The sequence below is a fragment of the Brassica napus genome, chromosome C9 (genome assembly GCF_020379485.1).
Source record: "Brassica napus cultivar Da-Ae chromosome C9, Da-Ae, whole genome shotgun sequence".
Lineage (NCBI taxonomy): Eukaryota > Viridiplantae > Streptophyta > Magnoliopsida > Brassicales > Brassicaceae > Brassica > Brassica napus.
Window position 1 is genome coordinate 52,604,122 of NC_063452.1, and position 15,908 is coordinate 52,620,029.

At 38.4% G+C, this 15,908-nt stretch overlaps 2 protein-coding genes across 2 annotated transcripts; one reads left to right on the plus strand and one right to left on the minus strand.

Annotated features, from left to right (window-relative positions):
- Window positions 1-4,917, plus strand: LOC125592356 (uncharacterized protein At3g43530-like). The gene is made up of 3 exons (XM_048767352.1): window positions 1-3,814; window positions 3,891-4,052; window positions 4,322-4,917. The coding sequence occupies exons 1-3, from the start codon at window positions 3,116-3,118 to the stop codon at window positions 4,424-4,426; spliced, it is 966 nt and encodes a 321-aa protein (XP_048623309.1). The 5' UTR covers window positions 1-3,115; the 3' UTR covers window positions 4,427-4,917.
- Window positions 4,918-5,274: 357 nt separating this feature from the next.
- Window positions 5,275-11,921, minus strand: LOC111209917 (protein FAR1-RELATED SEQUENCE 4-like). The gene is made up of 2 exons (XM_022709967.2): window positions 5,630-11,921; window positions 5,275-5,407 (listed from the first exon to the last, which is right to left on the minus strand). Exon 1 carries the CDS (start codon window positions 8,827-8,829, stop codon window positions 7,375-7,377), a length of 1,455 nt encoding a protein of 484 aa, XP_022565688.2. The 5' UTR covers window positions 8,830-11,921; the 3' UTR covers window positions 5,275-5,407; window positions 5,630-7,374.
- Window positions 11,922-15,908: the final 3,987 nt, after the last annotated feature.

The following is a 15,908-nucleotide window of genomic DNA, read 5'->3' on the forward strand; positions in this document are numbered from 1 at the left end:
AACATGATCTTAATTCCTAATATATATCCAAAATACACTAAGAAATTATTGAACATCTAAAGTAATTATCTATTACATTAATGTTGATGGTTGAAGTTGGTGGTTGAAGCTTGAAGTTTTTAGATTTTGGTTTTCTTTTCATTGAATAATGTTTCTCATTTCATGAGAACTTGGTTTTTGTTTTATGCTTTCTTTTATTTGGTTTTATTTCTATCAATAACTATGTTTACCTTTCGTTTAATTTTGAATGCTCGCGTTTGATGTTTCTTTCTTATTTTTGAATCGATTTTACTTATGTTTTGGTTACAAAATAGATATAAATCAGGTATTTTAAAACCGAAGAACTGGTTTTACTTGTGTTTTGGTTACAAAGTAAATACAAATTATGTACTTTTAAACCAAAGAACCGATTGGGATCCGAACCCGAAAGTACATCGGGTTGTACCGGTTATTTGAAGATTTACTAACCCCGACCCGAACCCGAAAGAACCCGAACCAGTCCCGAACCAAACTTTTGTATAACCCGAATGAGGCTGATTTTGATAAACCCGAAAACCCGAGACCCGATTGGACAAAACTGAAACCCGATTGGGACCCCGAATGACCATGCCTACGAAATGCTATCACGAGTTTGGTTTCTGATGAGTTTTTGTGGGCTACAGATTTGGGCTTCAATTTAATTGATATGGGCTCCATCAACTAATTAATCAAACCAATAAAATTGTTCCTATCTGGGATCTTAACTTCTTTTTATCAATTGAGAGTCAAACCGTTCAACATTCTATCTCCATCGACTCTTCGACTTTCGTGAATCTTTATTCTTTCACACACGACGATTTATGTATTTCGAATCACAAATAGACATATCACTAATAATAATAATCAAAGAAGATGGGTTCGTGTGACATCTGCATGAATATCGACCTTATCAATTTCTGAGAGACTCAATATCTGTGAGATTGAGATACTGGTGGACAGTCGCCACGACGTTATCAGGGGTTTCTCCAACAGGAACATCAGGGGATGGATTCGCCAATTGTAGTCTCACTGATCTAGGCTTTGGTCCTCTCAGATTCTCATCTTTCCTGAGGCTTAAAAGAGATCTCAAAAACGTCGGCAACCAGCCATAATCACCAAAGTCCAGAGGATTATGATCCAGCTAATTGTACGTTTCCTATAATTGTTTGATTGAATTTGCGGTGTGCTCTGTTATTCATAGCCTAGCTTAGTTGGTAAATAAAGTGTGAATACTTAAAACAAATACATATCTGAGCGAGAGTATATGATTGGGTAATTGATGTCTCTTGGTTTTTGCAAGTGTTCAAGAATTCATGGTGTTCTCGTTGAGCTTATGTTGATTTAGAGTACAAAAAAAATACAGAGGTAATTACTTCTCTATTATCTGCTTAAGGGCTTTGTCTTCGTCATTTATTTTATCGCCGTTAGCGTTGAAAAGAAGTTTGTGTCATGTTTGTTGCTTTTATATGGCTTGAGCTAAAAACTCTAGCATTTTTAGTGGATTTGGATGTCATTTGCATATAGATCGATCATCAATTACTTGCAGATGCTACCCATTATCTCAACAAACTTTTACAAATGATGAATGATCTTCAGAATTAACTTGAGTCAACTCCACCTGGATTTTTGCCTCTAGCTTCAACAAGCTTCCATCCATTAACACTTACACCTCATACTCTTTCTTTCTGTGTGAAGGGAGAGCTATGTCGTGGCATCTCCTCTGCTGCCCCCAAATGTGATAATCCAATCTCTCTTAGACACTCTAATAAACAGAAAAGAAAAATAATTTTTCTTTAATTAGGAAAATACGGAAATGACATAAAACCCTGGGAATAGTTGAAGTATTTACAAGTTGTACCAGGGTATAACTCATCTGCCCCGACCCGACCCGTTTGTATGGGCAAACCAATTGAACCGAATCGTCTAACCGTGTAACCATACTAACCAACTGAACCAATCCCTCAAAACCAAACCAAATCTGTCGGTTTTAGCAAACCCTCTCATTGTATTTCCTCGATCCAATTTGTCGAAATTTATAACTCATTCCTCCCCTCTTTTTCCTCTTTTTCGGTTGGTTCCGAAGAACCCTAGTTTCCAAAATCGAGCTTGATTCGGTGAGAATCGAGCTTGATTCGGTGAGAATCGAGCTTGATTCGGTGAGAATCGAGATAGAATCCGGTGAAATCTATCCGATTGAGATGGTGGTCGAAACGTGACGGGGTAAGAGGAAGGATAATCCAACGAAGGAAGAGGCTCCGAGAGTGAAGTTTGCAAAGACGGAGTCCGGAGAAAATGTGGAGAAGACGACGACGGAGGAGAGTGAAACGAGGGCGGTGGAGATTGTTGAATCGACGACAAAGACGACGGATGAATCGACGGCAAAGACGACGGATGTCTTGATGGAGAAGACGAAAACGACGGATGTCTCGACGGAGAAGACGAGAAAGGACTGAACGGAGAATACGGCGGAGATAACAGAGCCAAGTAATGTGGCTGCAGAAGCTGCTCCGACGACACTGAACAAAGGTCCTGGAGATGAAGAGAATGAGGAAACCGCTTCTGGAGATGAAGAGAATGAGAAAACCGCTTCTGGAGATGAAGAGAATGAGGGTTCTGAAGAAGAACAAGAAAAACCAGATGGAGAGAATGAGAGTTCTAACGAGTAGAATGAAGATTCTGAAGAAGAACCTCTAGATGGAGAGAACGAAGTGAGTGCACGTTCGGAAGAAGAAGAAGCAAATGGAGATGGAGAAGAGGAAGCAAACGAGAATGGGAATCCACCTGAACCTCAGGTAACAAATTATCAATTAGTTTGAATTTAATTCGTAACAGATGATTAGGGAGAGCTAGTAAATCGAGTGGGTTAATGTTAGTAATACTAGGAGAACTATTGGAAAAACTGTCAGTTTTGGTACAATATAGGAAAACTGAAATTTTGTAAACGGAACCGTGGTATTACTTTGATATGCTTTAGTATAACTTTTGTATAACTTGAGTATAACTTTAGTATAACTTTAGTATAACTTGGATATAACTTTGGTATAACTTGCAGGATTTGGATGGAAATGAGGCATCTGAGGCAATCAAACCAACCAGAATGTTCTTCAATCCATCTGAGTACAAGAAAAAAATAAAGCTAGGGACGAGGTGCATGATAGCTAGCGCGATTAAGACGCTAAGCAAACTGAAACCGAAGCTGTCTAAAGCGGAGTGGAACTGGTTCACGGAGCATCCTCAATTCAGACACATTTTCCACATGAAAAGAGAGAACAACCACAGGATTCAGGGAATGTGGATGTTGTTGCTGCGTACTGCCGGTAGCGAGAGGCGAAGAGAAGTGTGGTTCATTGTGAATGGTGTTGCCATCCGTTATGGGCTGAGGGAACACGGTTTGATATCTGAGCTATTCTGCCACAATTATCCTCTCGGCTACAAAAACCTTGGTGGGATGAAGTTCGTTGATCGACATTTCAAGGAAGGAGAACTTAGAAGGTTGGAGGATGTTAAGAAGAAGCTGGTGAACATGGGACCCCACAAAGACATACTGAAGATGGCGGTTCTATTCTTCTTATCTTATGTTGTTTTTGCGCAAACGAAGGTTGGACACAAGGCTAATCATGTGTTGGAGGTGTTCCAGAGAGCATTGGATGATCTTGACCACTGCCAGTCCTTTCCATGGGGGAGATTCTCCTATGATTACATGCTGAAGGAGATGTCTCACACAATGAAGCATTTTGGAGGGGTGGTGAAAGAGAATACATTATGGCCGCTTCCAGGTTTCTGTGTTCCACTAGAGGTATGCAAAATCCCATTAATGACTTGATTGCTATTGTGATTGACTGAAGGTATTTTATAAATGTTGTGTTTAATAGCTTCTTGCATTCGAGGCAATTCCTAAGCTAGGAATGGTGTTCAGAGAACCTGTTGAAGGAGCTGATGTCAACTGCCCGAGGATGTGCAAGTCCTCATTCAAACGAAATGGAATGACAGGGGTGTCACTTTCTGCGATAAACAAGGAATTGTCTAACACAACCGTAAGTTTACCTGTGAACTAAAGTAGAACTAGAGTAAAACTGTGGTAGAACTAGGATAGGATTAAAGTAAAACTATGGTAGAACTAGGGTAAAACTAGATAGGAACTATGGTAGAACTAAGGTAGGACTAGATAGGGAACTAAGGTAGAACTAAGGTAGGACTAGATAGGGGACTATGGTAGAACTAAAGTAGGACTAGAAACGGAACAATGGACTCACTAAGGTAGGCGTGTGTTGCTAAGTTTCAAAATTAATTGTCTTTGTGACAGGATATCGACAACGTCATCCCCACCAGAACTCCACAAGAAGAAAGGCTCTTGGATGACATTTGGGAAGATGAAGACGATGTTGATGAATCTGATATAGTTGTGTAGAGTTGGGAGAAGTGTTTGGATGGAGGCTATAAGGTCTTTTTTCAAGACATGCATGACGAGGATGTAGCTGCGCGCCAAAAACAGGCAGAAGAGAGTGAAGCTGCAGCAGGGGATGGAATAGAAGTAGGTGAGCAGTCGATTCATCTGGGAGATGTTATGAAGTTGCTGAAAAGAACGATGAAACTGATGAGGACAGTTGACAAGAAGGTTGACCAATTGGATGGGAGATTGGCTCCGCTTAAGGAGTTTGTCAAGGAAGCACAAGCTAAAGCAGCAGAAGAAGAAGCACCAGCACAAGGGAAAGCAAAGAAACAGAAACGCAGGAAGAAGTGAAGTAGAGTGAAGAACTTGCTTGGTGTGTTAGAACTTTTTTTATGTTTTTTATGAAGTGACAAACGATGTCTTTTGATGTGTTTCTTGTTTGTGATGTGGATTTAGAACTTTTAACTATGTTATGACTATATATGCGATCTTTGTTGTGGATGCTTTTACTTTTATTGTGTAGGTCGAGTAAGAGCTAGTAAAAGCCTAGGAGAGTACCAATTTATAAAGTCTAGGAAATCAGTTTAAGAGAGTACCTATTGATAATGTCTAGGAAATTAGTTTATTTGAATAATGGTTCATGATGAAAGTGTAAACATAGACTACCAATTGATAAACATAAGAGTGCTTAACATAAGAGTGCTTCACATAACATAAGTTTGAGCATAACATAAGATTGAACACATAAACTTACACAAGTCTTAATAAACAAAGACTTGTATTAACCGAAATGATAAAAATAGATAGGTAGGGAAGACAAAGTTTTTAGCACATGAACTCTGAACTTGTGAATTGAGAATCTCATGGACGGGAGGTCGAGGTAATAAGCCTCTTAAGCTTAGCAATCTCTTCAGCCAACTCTTTCACCTCCCCCCTTAGGCGCTCCACTTCTTGTTGAACACCGAAAGCCCATGGCTGACGAAAGTGCAACCCATCGTCCTGCACAGTTTCAACCAGAGTGTAAATCAGTTTCAACCAGAGTGTAACTCAGTTTCACCCAGAGATACCCAGAGTATAACACAGTTTCACCTAGAGTATAACACAGTTTCACCCAGGGATACCCAGAGTATAACCAGATATCTCTACGTATTACGGAGTTTCAATCAGTATATCTCATTTTCCCTTAGTTTTACAACGAAGACAAAGATAAGCGGAAATTACCTCATAATTCTTGCAGGTGAAGTACCTACTCCCAGGCAAGGCATCGAAATCTGATTTGTACTTCGGAGTTGGAGAAACATTCGTCATTATTTCACCACCGCATGGGGAACGGGTAGGAATTCCATATTGGGCATCCCAAACGAACCCTAACATGTCGTAGTGTTTCTTCAGCTTCTTCATCTCCTTCATCTCTTCATACGGATGAGTCATGTTCAGTAAAGGGGAAAGAGTAAAACCGTGGAGCTTCAGAGAAAATAGAAAGAGAATGGATAAAGAGAGAGTGTATGAATGGTGAGAGAGAGTAGAGAGAGAGAGTGCTGGGGAAGTGAAAAAGTGTCTGGGAAAATAGAGGAGAAGATGAGACGAGGCCAGATAAAAGAGCAGAGGGAATCTACTTTTTGACCCAAATAATTGAAAATTTTGCCTTTTTTCGTTTAGGCGCAAGAATAATTTTTATTCTCCCTCCGAAATATTTGCTCTTAGTTATACTGAAGTTTCTGGTTTTACCAATTTTCTTCATAGTTCTACTTTTCGTGATTTCAACATTTTTTAGTTTTACGTCTAATTTTAATTTGTAAAGAAAGTTTTACTTGTCATTTTTCTGCATTACCATGTAAGTATATATGATTAGTGCAATAATATCTTTGAAATCATGAAAACTATAGAATACTTCTTTATATGCTGATCTTATTAACAAAGTGCTCTTGGAAAGACTATATACAATGCATATCTTCATTGATCTATTTCTCATGAAACGATGAGTTTTTTTTCTTATGTGGTTTGTAAATTTTTGTTATCTTCACTAATCTATTTTCAGAAGCAGTATCTGCTATATCATTTTTGGTGAATGTGTTTCTGTATTAAGACTTATGTAGTTCGGATTATGCCAATTTCTATCATAGTTACACCTTGTTATACTAGTTTTCCACGGTTTTCCAATATATCTCTTAAACCTAGGTTCCAAAACACTTAAACATAACTGCCAAAACGCTTAAACAGATGTTGTAAAACAAACACTTAAACTTAGAGAATACATGGTAAGATCGCTTAAACATAAAATTCTTCAAACTTTCTAACAATTTCCTCTTCATTTTTTATCTTCTCCAAATTGCTTCTCAGTTCTGCAATTGTTTCGTTTAACTGTGTAATCACTCTACTCTTCTCTCGGATCTCATCCCGGGCTTCAATCAAAGCTCTTTTTGCCATAATGTCCCGTCCTCTTCATCAAACCATGCGAAGAACTTGCATCCATTTTTCTCCTGCCATAATTTCAATTGTAAAGCTATTTTCCCATCAGAATCTCTAGTTCTATAATCAGATGGGATACCTTAAAACACTGACAACCATAAAATCGTCGCCATGGGTTCTCGTCTGTCCAAGCTTGTGTTATGACTGCCTCTAAGCCACATAAACACAATTTCCGACCATTTTGCCTTCTCCTTGACGATCCCGAACCATCTCCTTGCATCTTCACTATTTTGTACCGAGAAGGAGAAGAGTCGAGAGAGAGAGAGAGAGGGAGAGTAGAGAGAGAGAGAGAGAGAGAGGAGATCGAATCGAATGAAAAGGTGAACAATAAACAGTATTTATTTCATTTATTAGAGGTTTAAAGGAGAAAATTTGGGTCTATTCCACAAAAGATTTACTTAGTTTTACCAATGTTTTCAAAATAAGCAAAAGCAACATACCAAAAGCAACGTACCAAAACCAAACAACACAACAGCCATAAAATCCGAACAAAAGATCTAGTTTGATTCACTGGGATTACTACTACGCATTCCAAACAACAGCCAACTGAAACCGAAATTTTGCCTTGGCCGCCTTATGTTTTGTGTCTTTTTACGTCGTTCCCCAACAGATGGATTCCTCTTATTCTTTTTCCTTCCCTTCCTCTTGAGGCGATCCGGAGGTATGATCTGAAGCTCTTTGATGTGATCTGGTACATTCCATTCAGACCTGTCCGGCACAGAATAAATGGTCTTGTAATAAGCCAATGCCCAAAGTTCCGTCCAGTAATATTTCGAGCACAACTCATGATACTCTATCCTGATATCACGTCGACGACCGGGAGCAGCTTCAACCTCAAGGAAATATAAGTAAGCAGCAAGTCCGTGCAGACAAGGATACTTTTCATAATCATACACCTTGCAGGTACAGCTCTTCGCTATCAAGTTCACAACATAATTCTTCCCATTATCAGTGTCGGTTACCTCGTACTCAAGCTCATAACTATTAAGCTCACGCACTTGTGTTTTCTCAGCTTTGCCCCATAGCTCATGCAAGTGAATCTCGACAAGAGGAACCAGTTTGGTATCAATCGACCCAGCCACAGAGTCCTTCCGATGTTCATTAAACCAGTCAGAAAACTTTTTGATGATTGTATCCAACAATGGTATTAAAGCATACCTCCTGGCGTCCTTAAACACACTGTTCATTGACTCCACACTGTTGCTAGTGTCCAAGTTGTATCTGACACCTGGGAAATGAACCCGAGCCCATGTGCTTTTATCAGTATGCTCCTCCAAATACTTGTACGCTGGAGGATATCTCACCTTAAAAGATGCGTAAGCAGACTCAAACTCAGCCAACGTGTAACACCTAGCCAACTCCATAAATCTCCATCCGACTACGGCTTTGGTTGTGTTACAAGCATGCCCTCTCTCATTCTGAGACAAATGCCATATACAATGGCCATGGTGAGATTGTGGAAACACATTAGCTACAGCCACGATGAGGCTCTGGTTTCTATCACTCATAAAAACTAATTCAGAAGAGTCTGGTATAGCAGTTTTGAGCATCTCGAAAAACCATGTCCAACTAGCATTATTCTCACCGTCGAGTACACCAATCGCAAGCGAATAATGGTGACGATTAGGATCTTGAGCTTTAGCAAATACTAGTACACCACCATATCCATTCTTCAAAAATGTGGCATCCACAACTATCACCTTCCTCATGGCTGCAAAACCTTCAATACAAGCTCCCAGAGCTATAAAGAGGTACTTGAACTTATTTGCCTCATCCAACTTCACCCATGTTTTTGTTCTCGGATTGACCTGCTCTAACATGTACAAGTAGCTATATAGCATCTTGTAGCTCTCTTCCGAACCACCACGCAACTCAGAAATAGCTAGATTTTTCCCTCTCAAGGCTGTGGAGTAGGATATTGTTACACCAAGTTTTAACTTTATAAGATCCATGATATCTTTCGGAACAGGAGTACTCAGTTTTCCAGGATATTCCTCATTCAGAAAAGTTGCAACTAATTTTGCTGAGCCTTTCCTCTTGATGTTGCTGCTTTTACTTTGATTAGACTGAGAGCATGTATGCACACCCGTGTAATCCTAACAGAAAAAAATTCAGTCTGTGGAATCCTTGCAGCTCGTAAACCCCACTTACAGGTTGCTTCACAACATTTTAACACCAATCGTCTCCAGTCCGACTTTTTGATAACATAACAAAAGCATTCACCAAATGCAGCTCTATCAACCACCTCTTGAAGTGCTTTCTTACTTGGAAACTCCTGATACTTAAACAGACCCAAACCGTCTTCCCAATCCTCTATAACCTGACTAGCTTTTTTTATAGGTGGCTGCTCAACATACTTATCTGCACCCATACCCGTCTCACCTGCGGTGTTCGTCTCTGCTGCGGTGTCCGTCTCAGCTGCTGCGTCCGTTTCAGCTACTGTGTCCGTTTCAGCTGCGGTGTCTGTCTCCGCTGAAGTGTCTGTCTCCGCTGCAGTGTCTGTCTCCGCTGCAGTGTCTGTCCCAGTTGCGGTGTCCATATCCATAAAATCATTCTCTGCATCTATCAGCTCCTTCTGTTGATTTGCTTGACCATTTTCTACATACAGAGTTATGGCCTTAGGTCTGATTTCATCATAAACATCATCATTTCCCTGCAACACTTCGTAGTTCATACCAAACGAACTTATGCCCACTCTCGATACTTTCTCTAACTGATCCGATATACTCGTCTCCTCCACTAACAAGAGAGATCTACGATTGTCTTTATCAACGGTTGTTAGGAAACCAAACAGATCATCATCATCACGAATAATTTGATGTTCTTCAGATCCATACACCATCGGCATGCACTTCAATGCCAGTTTTACCTTACTTTCATCCAACACAAGCTTTTTATACAACTTTTCTTCTAGCATTGCCAAACTTATATCCTCCACAGTTGTCTTCAAGGTTACACAAGAGATCTCCCCTTTGAATTTGAAATAGACGCTCGCATATTTCATCATTGTATCCTGTAAGAACAAAAGAATAAAGTTTTAGTTATACCCGTAATTCTTAGTTCTACCGAGTTGTCTACAGTTTTACCAAGTTTTACCTACTCTACAACAATTATCAGTTCTACTTGTTATACCTAGTTATACAAAGTAATGCTTAATGCTTAAACAAGAACTCAAATGTATGTACGATTGATTGATCGGAGAGATCTCCGTGCAAAGCTACTCACAATCGAGACAATTCACGCACCCCCATGCATAACAATTTCATATACAAATCAACCAAATCATCCCAGAATCAATGCCGTTTCAACACTTTCAATTACAAACCCTAAATCCAATTTATATCTTGCAGCTCGCTGAGGAGAGAATAACTAACCTGCATTACGACCTCTCCGAATGAATGCTAGCCGGTGGAAACGTTGCGGTCCGACGGCGTCGCCGGAGTAGCTATCGACGTCGACAACAGAGTAGCTGGGAGGGAGCTGCGAACCAACCAGAGACAATAACGAGCTTCTCGAGAGGGAGAGGAGCTGCAAGCTGGAGCTTTCCTCGAGCTGCGGGATAACAATTTTTTTTCTTTTAATTTTTGATTTTCTTTTTTTCTGAATTCCAATTGAATTCGGTTTCAATTGAATTGAATTCTCAATTACAAACCGTCGACCGAAACCGGATAACTCAACCCATCCACCCCAAATTCGAATTTTTTTTTCCCACCCTTGAAGGGCATTCCCGTCATTTCACGCCGACTTAATGAAAAGAGGGCATAGGAGATTATGGAGCCCATAGGAGATTTTGCTTATCACATTTGGGGGCACCAGAGGCGTTGACTCAGCTATGTCCCTCATGCCAAGCCCTAAAGGACAACAACCAAGAGTAAGGCTTAAACAAAGCTTCATGGGTATGGTAAGACATTTTCTCTGTGTTTTTGTTATCTACATGTTGAGGTTAGACTAAGGGAAGGAAGAGCAGTGAACATTCCCGTGATTTGTTTGCCTTGGATGTTGTCCACGCTGAGGTTACATTCTCTCACCGTGCTAACATCACCTCTTTTTTTTATGTGCTACCTCGCCCTTTTTGCTTTTGTGATTAATGGGCTTTTGTGGTTTGATCGCCCAGCTTCGCTATAATGTCAATTTAATAGTTGAAAACGGTGAGAGATCAGATAATCCAAAAATGTGTCAACACTTAACATAACTAAGTAGACAAAATGCGACAAGTAAAGTACCTGCCTTTGGTGGTCGATAACCGAGCTTAGATGCTGCACCACTGAACCCTACCCGAGACGCCATACCCAAAAGGATCCGATCAGAAGAGGAATCTGGGTTAGTAGTTGTTCCTGTCAGTTTCTCGAAGATATCCGTGTCGAGGAGCATTAAGATGAGAATGTATGTACCTACAAAACCAAAGGAAACAGTGTTAATTGAGTCATCAAATCGATATTTAAATGGTTCTTCTCGCTGGTGATTCACCAGAGCTCCAACGGGAGGGCCATGGATGGTTCTTGATGTCTTCAAGTGCTTAAGCTTTATCATTTCTGATACTAAAAGTTAGTTTGGTCTTCGTGTTCCGAGTTCGTTAAGGTGAAACAGAGAGAGAAGTGAGATGAAGAAGGAGAAGTGAGTGACCAATTGGGGATAATGTGAAAGATTTGGGATTTTATTTGAAATTAAAAATTTGTAACTTTTTGAGGACACACGTGTTGTCTTCTATTACTCAGCTTATCTTGAGATTTGCAAAGAAAAAATAATGATATTTGATTTGCTAAACAAAATAAAAAATAATGATGTTTGATTACTAAAATAATTTAATTTAATGAAAAGGGATGATTATGTATATAAAGATTTTAACATTTACCTTGAGCCAGAAAAAAAATATGGAAAAAAAAGTTCAAAACGACGACTATCAAGTGAAGAACGTGTTTAGTACGGACCAATACGATAACAGAGAAGTTTACCAGTCCCATTATGTAAACTGTTCAGATTCTTATTCTCAAAATACAAAAAAACAGCAGAACCTCTATAAATTAATAAGTTGAGATTTTCAAATTTTATTAATTTATAAGATACTAATCCAAAAAAGTTTTATTATTTAGATTTCTTATTTGAAGATATATTTATTCTAAGATAAGAAAAATATTTGATTTTAATGTATAGACATTAATTGTTATTTTTAAAATTTGACATTTATATTAATTTTATAATATTATTTGGCGTATATAATAAATATTGTATAGAACTTAAATGTAGTTTTAGATATAATATTACTAAATTTATCAAAAAATATTAAGTGTTAAGAAATATAAAGATAATTTTATTGTTAATATAAAACAAATAGTATAATAATTGGTTCTTATTTATATAAAATGTGTATACATATAAATTATTAATTTATAACTTTAATGGGACCATATATTTACATAGAATTTTCTAAAAATATATTATCTTATTATTTTATTGATTTTGTGTCAAATTTTGAACCGGTCCAAGTTGGGACCGACGAAATTTATTAATTTGTAAAGATTATTAACTTATCGAGTATTAATTTATAGAAGATCTACTGTATTTTGAAATGTGATGTTTTGTGAGTATTTTGTTTGTCATCTTTTGTTATATTGATTTCAAACTGGATTGGTCAAAAGGCATGGTACAACGAATCCGCCTGTCGTAATGAGCGACACCAAAAACTAGAGCTGTCGGCTTAAAGATACAACCCCGAAGTCATAAGCCGGCGATTGCAGATATACAACCCCTGAAACAAAAACACACAAGGAAACACATAAACTAACAATATTACATGAACATAGACAAGAAAATAAGAGACCAAAGACTAAACACCCAAGACGAGACTCAAACCCAGCCATAGAGAGAACGAAACCGGCCCAAATAGTTTTTGTGAGTATAGTCGCGTATTTCAAATTTTATTGTCTCCAAATTTTAAGTTAACTTGATTTCAGTTTTGTTTTTATCAGTAAGTAAATAAGGTTGATTAAATTGGTTAACCCAAAAACCTTCCTTTTAGTTTTACTAACTAGGGGTATGTCGGCGCTACGCGCTGGATCTTGAACACTAATATATATATTTTAATGATTTCAAAACTATTTTTTTTTATGAAATGTGAAATTCATTGATCATTGTATAAAAAATAGTAATTTACAGAAATAAAGACCTACAGATGAAAATTTACATGGCTAAAGAAAACGTTTTAAACTGCAAAGCTCTAAACTGAGACTTCAAACCAACGTTTCATTAAGCATGCAAGCTTGTGGTCAGCTTTGTAGCGAAGAAAATCAATCATGTTGTGAATTGCTTTGTCAATGATTCGAACCACTATTTTTGTGGTCAAGGTTTCAAAACTATTTTTGCGTTTGTAGGGAAAAAATATAGTAAATATATGGAGGTATTTAAATTTTATTTTACTTTGTCCATCAGTTTTTGAACGTTTTTTTTTTATAAAAAAAGGTCAAATATATGCAAAAAAAAATAAACATGACAACCAATATTTGCGACTACACCAGAATTTCTGAGTATTATGCTCTTATAAATAATATAGTTTTTTGTTACCGTCACATCCAGTCGAGCAAAGTGCTTTTAGAATTCGTTGATTACTTTAGCTTTTGTTTTATGGGTGACATTTGCTGAAGATGTGAAAAAGTGCAAGATTTATCAAAAAAATGAGAAGATATATCAAAGTAGTAAGTGAAGCAAAGTGTGATCAATATCTTGTTCATTGCAACCATAGATGTGGCTGCACCTTTCATATCTGATGAGATTGAGGGGCCTCATAAGAAGACGGGTCATCCGCCATGAAGAGCTCGTTCTCCACCGCGAGTAGCTAAAATGTGATGGTGGGTTAGTGGTTTATGATACAACCACAATAATATATCTTCAATCACATTGAAAAAGTCCAAATGCACAATATTACAACAAATATATTTAGCATGGTGGGGGGTTGACATTTATGACTTTTTAAATATAATTTAGTAATTCACATTTATGTTCCTTTCACATTTAAAGTTCACCCTATGTCTAAGAACGTTAATAATAATCAATTAAAAGGAAAGCACCGGAGCACCAGACTCAGATCCCAACAACGTCTATATACTTATTCCTTGGAATCATCAAGCCCATCAAAATGCATGCATGATCTCTAAAATTTCAACTTTACACCGCCATAGAAGAGATCAGACTGACATGTTCTGGTGCAAATAAGTCAGATATAATAGTGGAGGAAACTCACTAAGACTAAATGTTGCCTTGGGTTTTAGTAAATTAATGATAAGTTTGTTACTTGGAACTCCCTTATCAACACGATCTACTACTGTAATCACGATTTGATCGACCCATAAGTATTAAGAAGCTAAAGATCTTATTCAAATTGCACTCCGAAACGTTTACAAAAATGAGAACCTAGGCGTCTTATTTATATGGCAGTTAAGAAGTCTTGAGCAAAGACTTTTCCACTCAGAATCTTTGCTATCCGCGTTCAATACAAGAAAACAGCGGTATTCTGACGGACATTCCGACGGAAAATGAAATCCTCGGAATATCCCGAGGAATTTCCGAGGAAACACAAAATTGGGTTTCCTCGGAATTTCCTCGGAATATACCGACGGAATTCCGAGGAAATATCAATCCGTCGGAATATTTCGAGGAAATTCCGAGGAAAAATGTGTTCCTCGAAAAAAACCGATGAATTCCGAGGAAATATTATAGCCGTTGGAGAGCCGTTGGGGGATTTTACAAAATTCCGAGGAAATTCCGACGAACTAGCCTTTTCCGTCGGAATTCCGTCAGAATTTCCTCGGTCTGTCGGCAGGATTTAAACTATAAATACAAGCACTCCTCTTCCTCTTCATTCACTCCATATCTTCATCCTCCCTCTTACTCTATTTACACACGAATTTGATTCATAAAAAATATGTCTTCTTCAAATTATTTTCGTTCTTGGATCGATCGACCTCATTTGGATCCGAACACGAGATTGCTTACGGAAGAATACCAACGAGGTATAACCGAATTCATGGGGTTAGTTCACCGACAACCGGAAGCAAAAACAAGTATGTTAAGATGTCCTTGCTCTAATTGTAAAAATAGAAAGGTTATTAAAGAGTGGGATGTTTGGACTCATCTATATTTGAGTGGGTTTACACGAAGTTACAAAATTTGGTATCATCATGGGGAAACTGATTATGAACATGGTAGTACTAGCGAACCTCAGCCAGCGGTTAGATTAGAAGAACCAATTAGAACGGATGTAGATTATGGTGTAGGTACTGAGCAGATGGTAAATGATCATTTTAGAGGGGAAGATTTACCCAATGCACAAGCTAGGAGATTTTATGATATGTTGGATGCTGGAAAGCAACCATTGTACGAAGGTTGCAGAGATGGTCATTCAGCTTTATCATCTGCTACAAGATTGATGGGCATTAAAACATATTATAATTGGGCTGAAGACTGTGTGGATGCGACTGCTGATTTTGTAAAAGGTATTCTACCCGAGGATAATGTAGCTCCTGGTTCATACTACGAGGTTCAGAAACTTGTAGCTGGTCTTGGTTTATCGTATCAGGTAATAGATGTATGCAGCGACAACTGCATGATTTATTGGAGGGCGGATGAACAGCGGGTTACATGCAAATTTTGTGGAAAGCCTCGTTATAAAGATACGAGTGGAAGAGTTCCAGTGCCATATAAAAGGATGTGGTATTTACCTTTGACGGAAAGGTTGCAGAGGTTGTATCTGTCTGAACGCACAGCGCAACCAATGAGATGGCATGCGGAGCACTCAACAGATGGTGAGATCAGACATCCTTCAGATGCAAAAGCGTGGAAGCATTTCCAATCAAAGTATCCCGACTTTGCGTATGAGAGAAGAAATGTCTACCTTGGATTATGTACTGATGGTTTCAGTCCGTTTGGCAAGAGTGCATAGTTGGCCTATACCCATGTTCTGGAACAGCCCTTCAATGTCTGATTTGATTCCCAATATTGTCATCGTCTCAGGACATGCTAGTTGTGTAGCCGGAACGGC

Excerpts from the sequence above, each read along its gene's own strand:
- LOC125592356 (XM_048767352.1), top strand. The coding sequence starts at position 3,116 with ATGTTCTTCAATCCATCTGAGTACAAGAAAAAAATAAAGCTAGGGACG. Across the intron at positions 3,815-3,890 it reads GTTTCTGTGTTCCACTAGAG|CTTCTTGCATTCGAGGCAAT; the intron begins GTATGCAAAATC and ends TGTGTTTAATAG. Across the intron at positions 4,053-4,321 it reads AGGAATTGTCTAACACAACC|GATATCGACAACGTCATCCC; the intron begins GTAAGTTTACCT and ends TCTTTGTGACAG.
- LOC111209917 (XM_022709967.2), bottom strand. The coding sequence starts at position 8,829 with ATGGATCTTATAAAGTTAAAACTTGGTGTAACAATATCCTACTCCACA.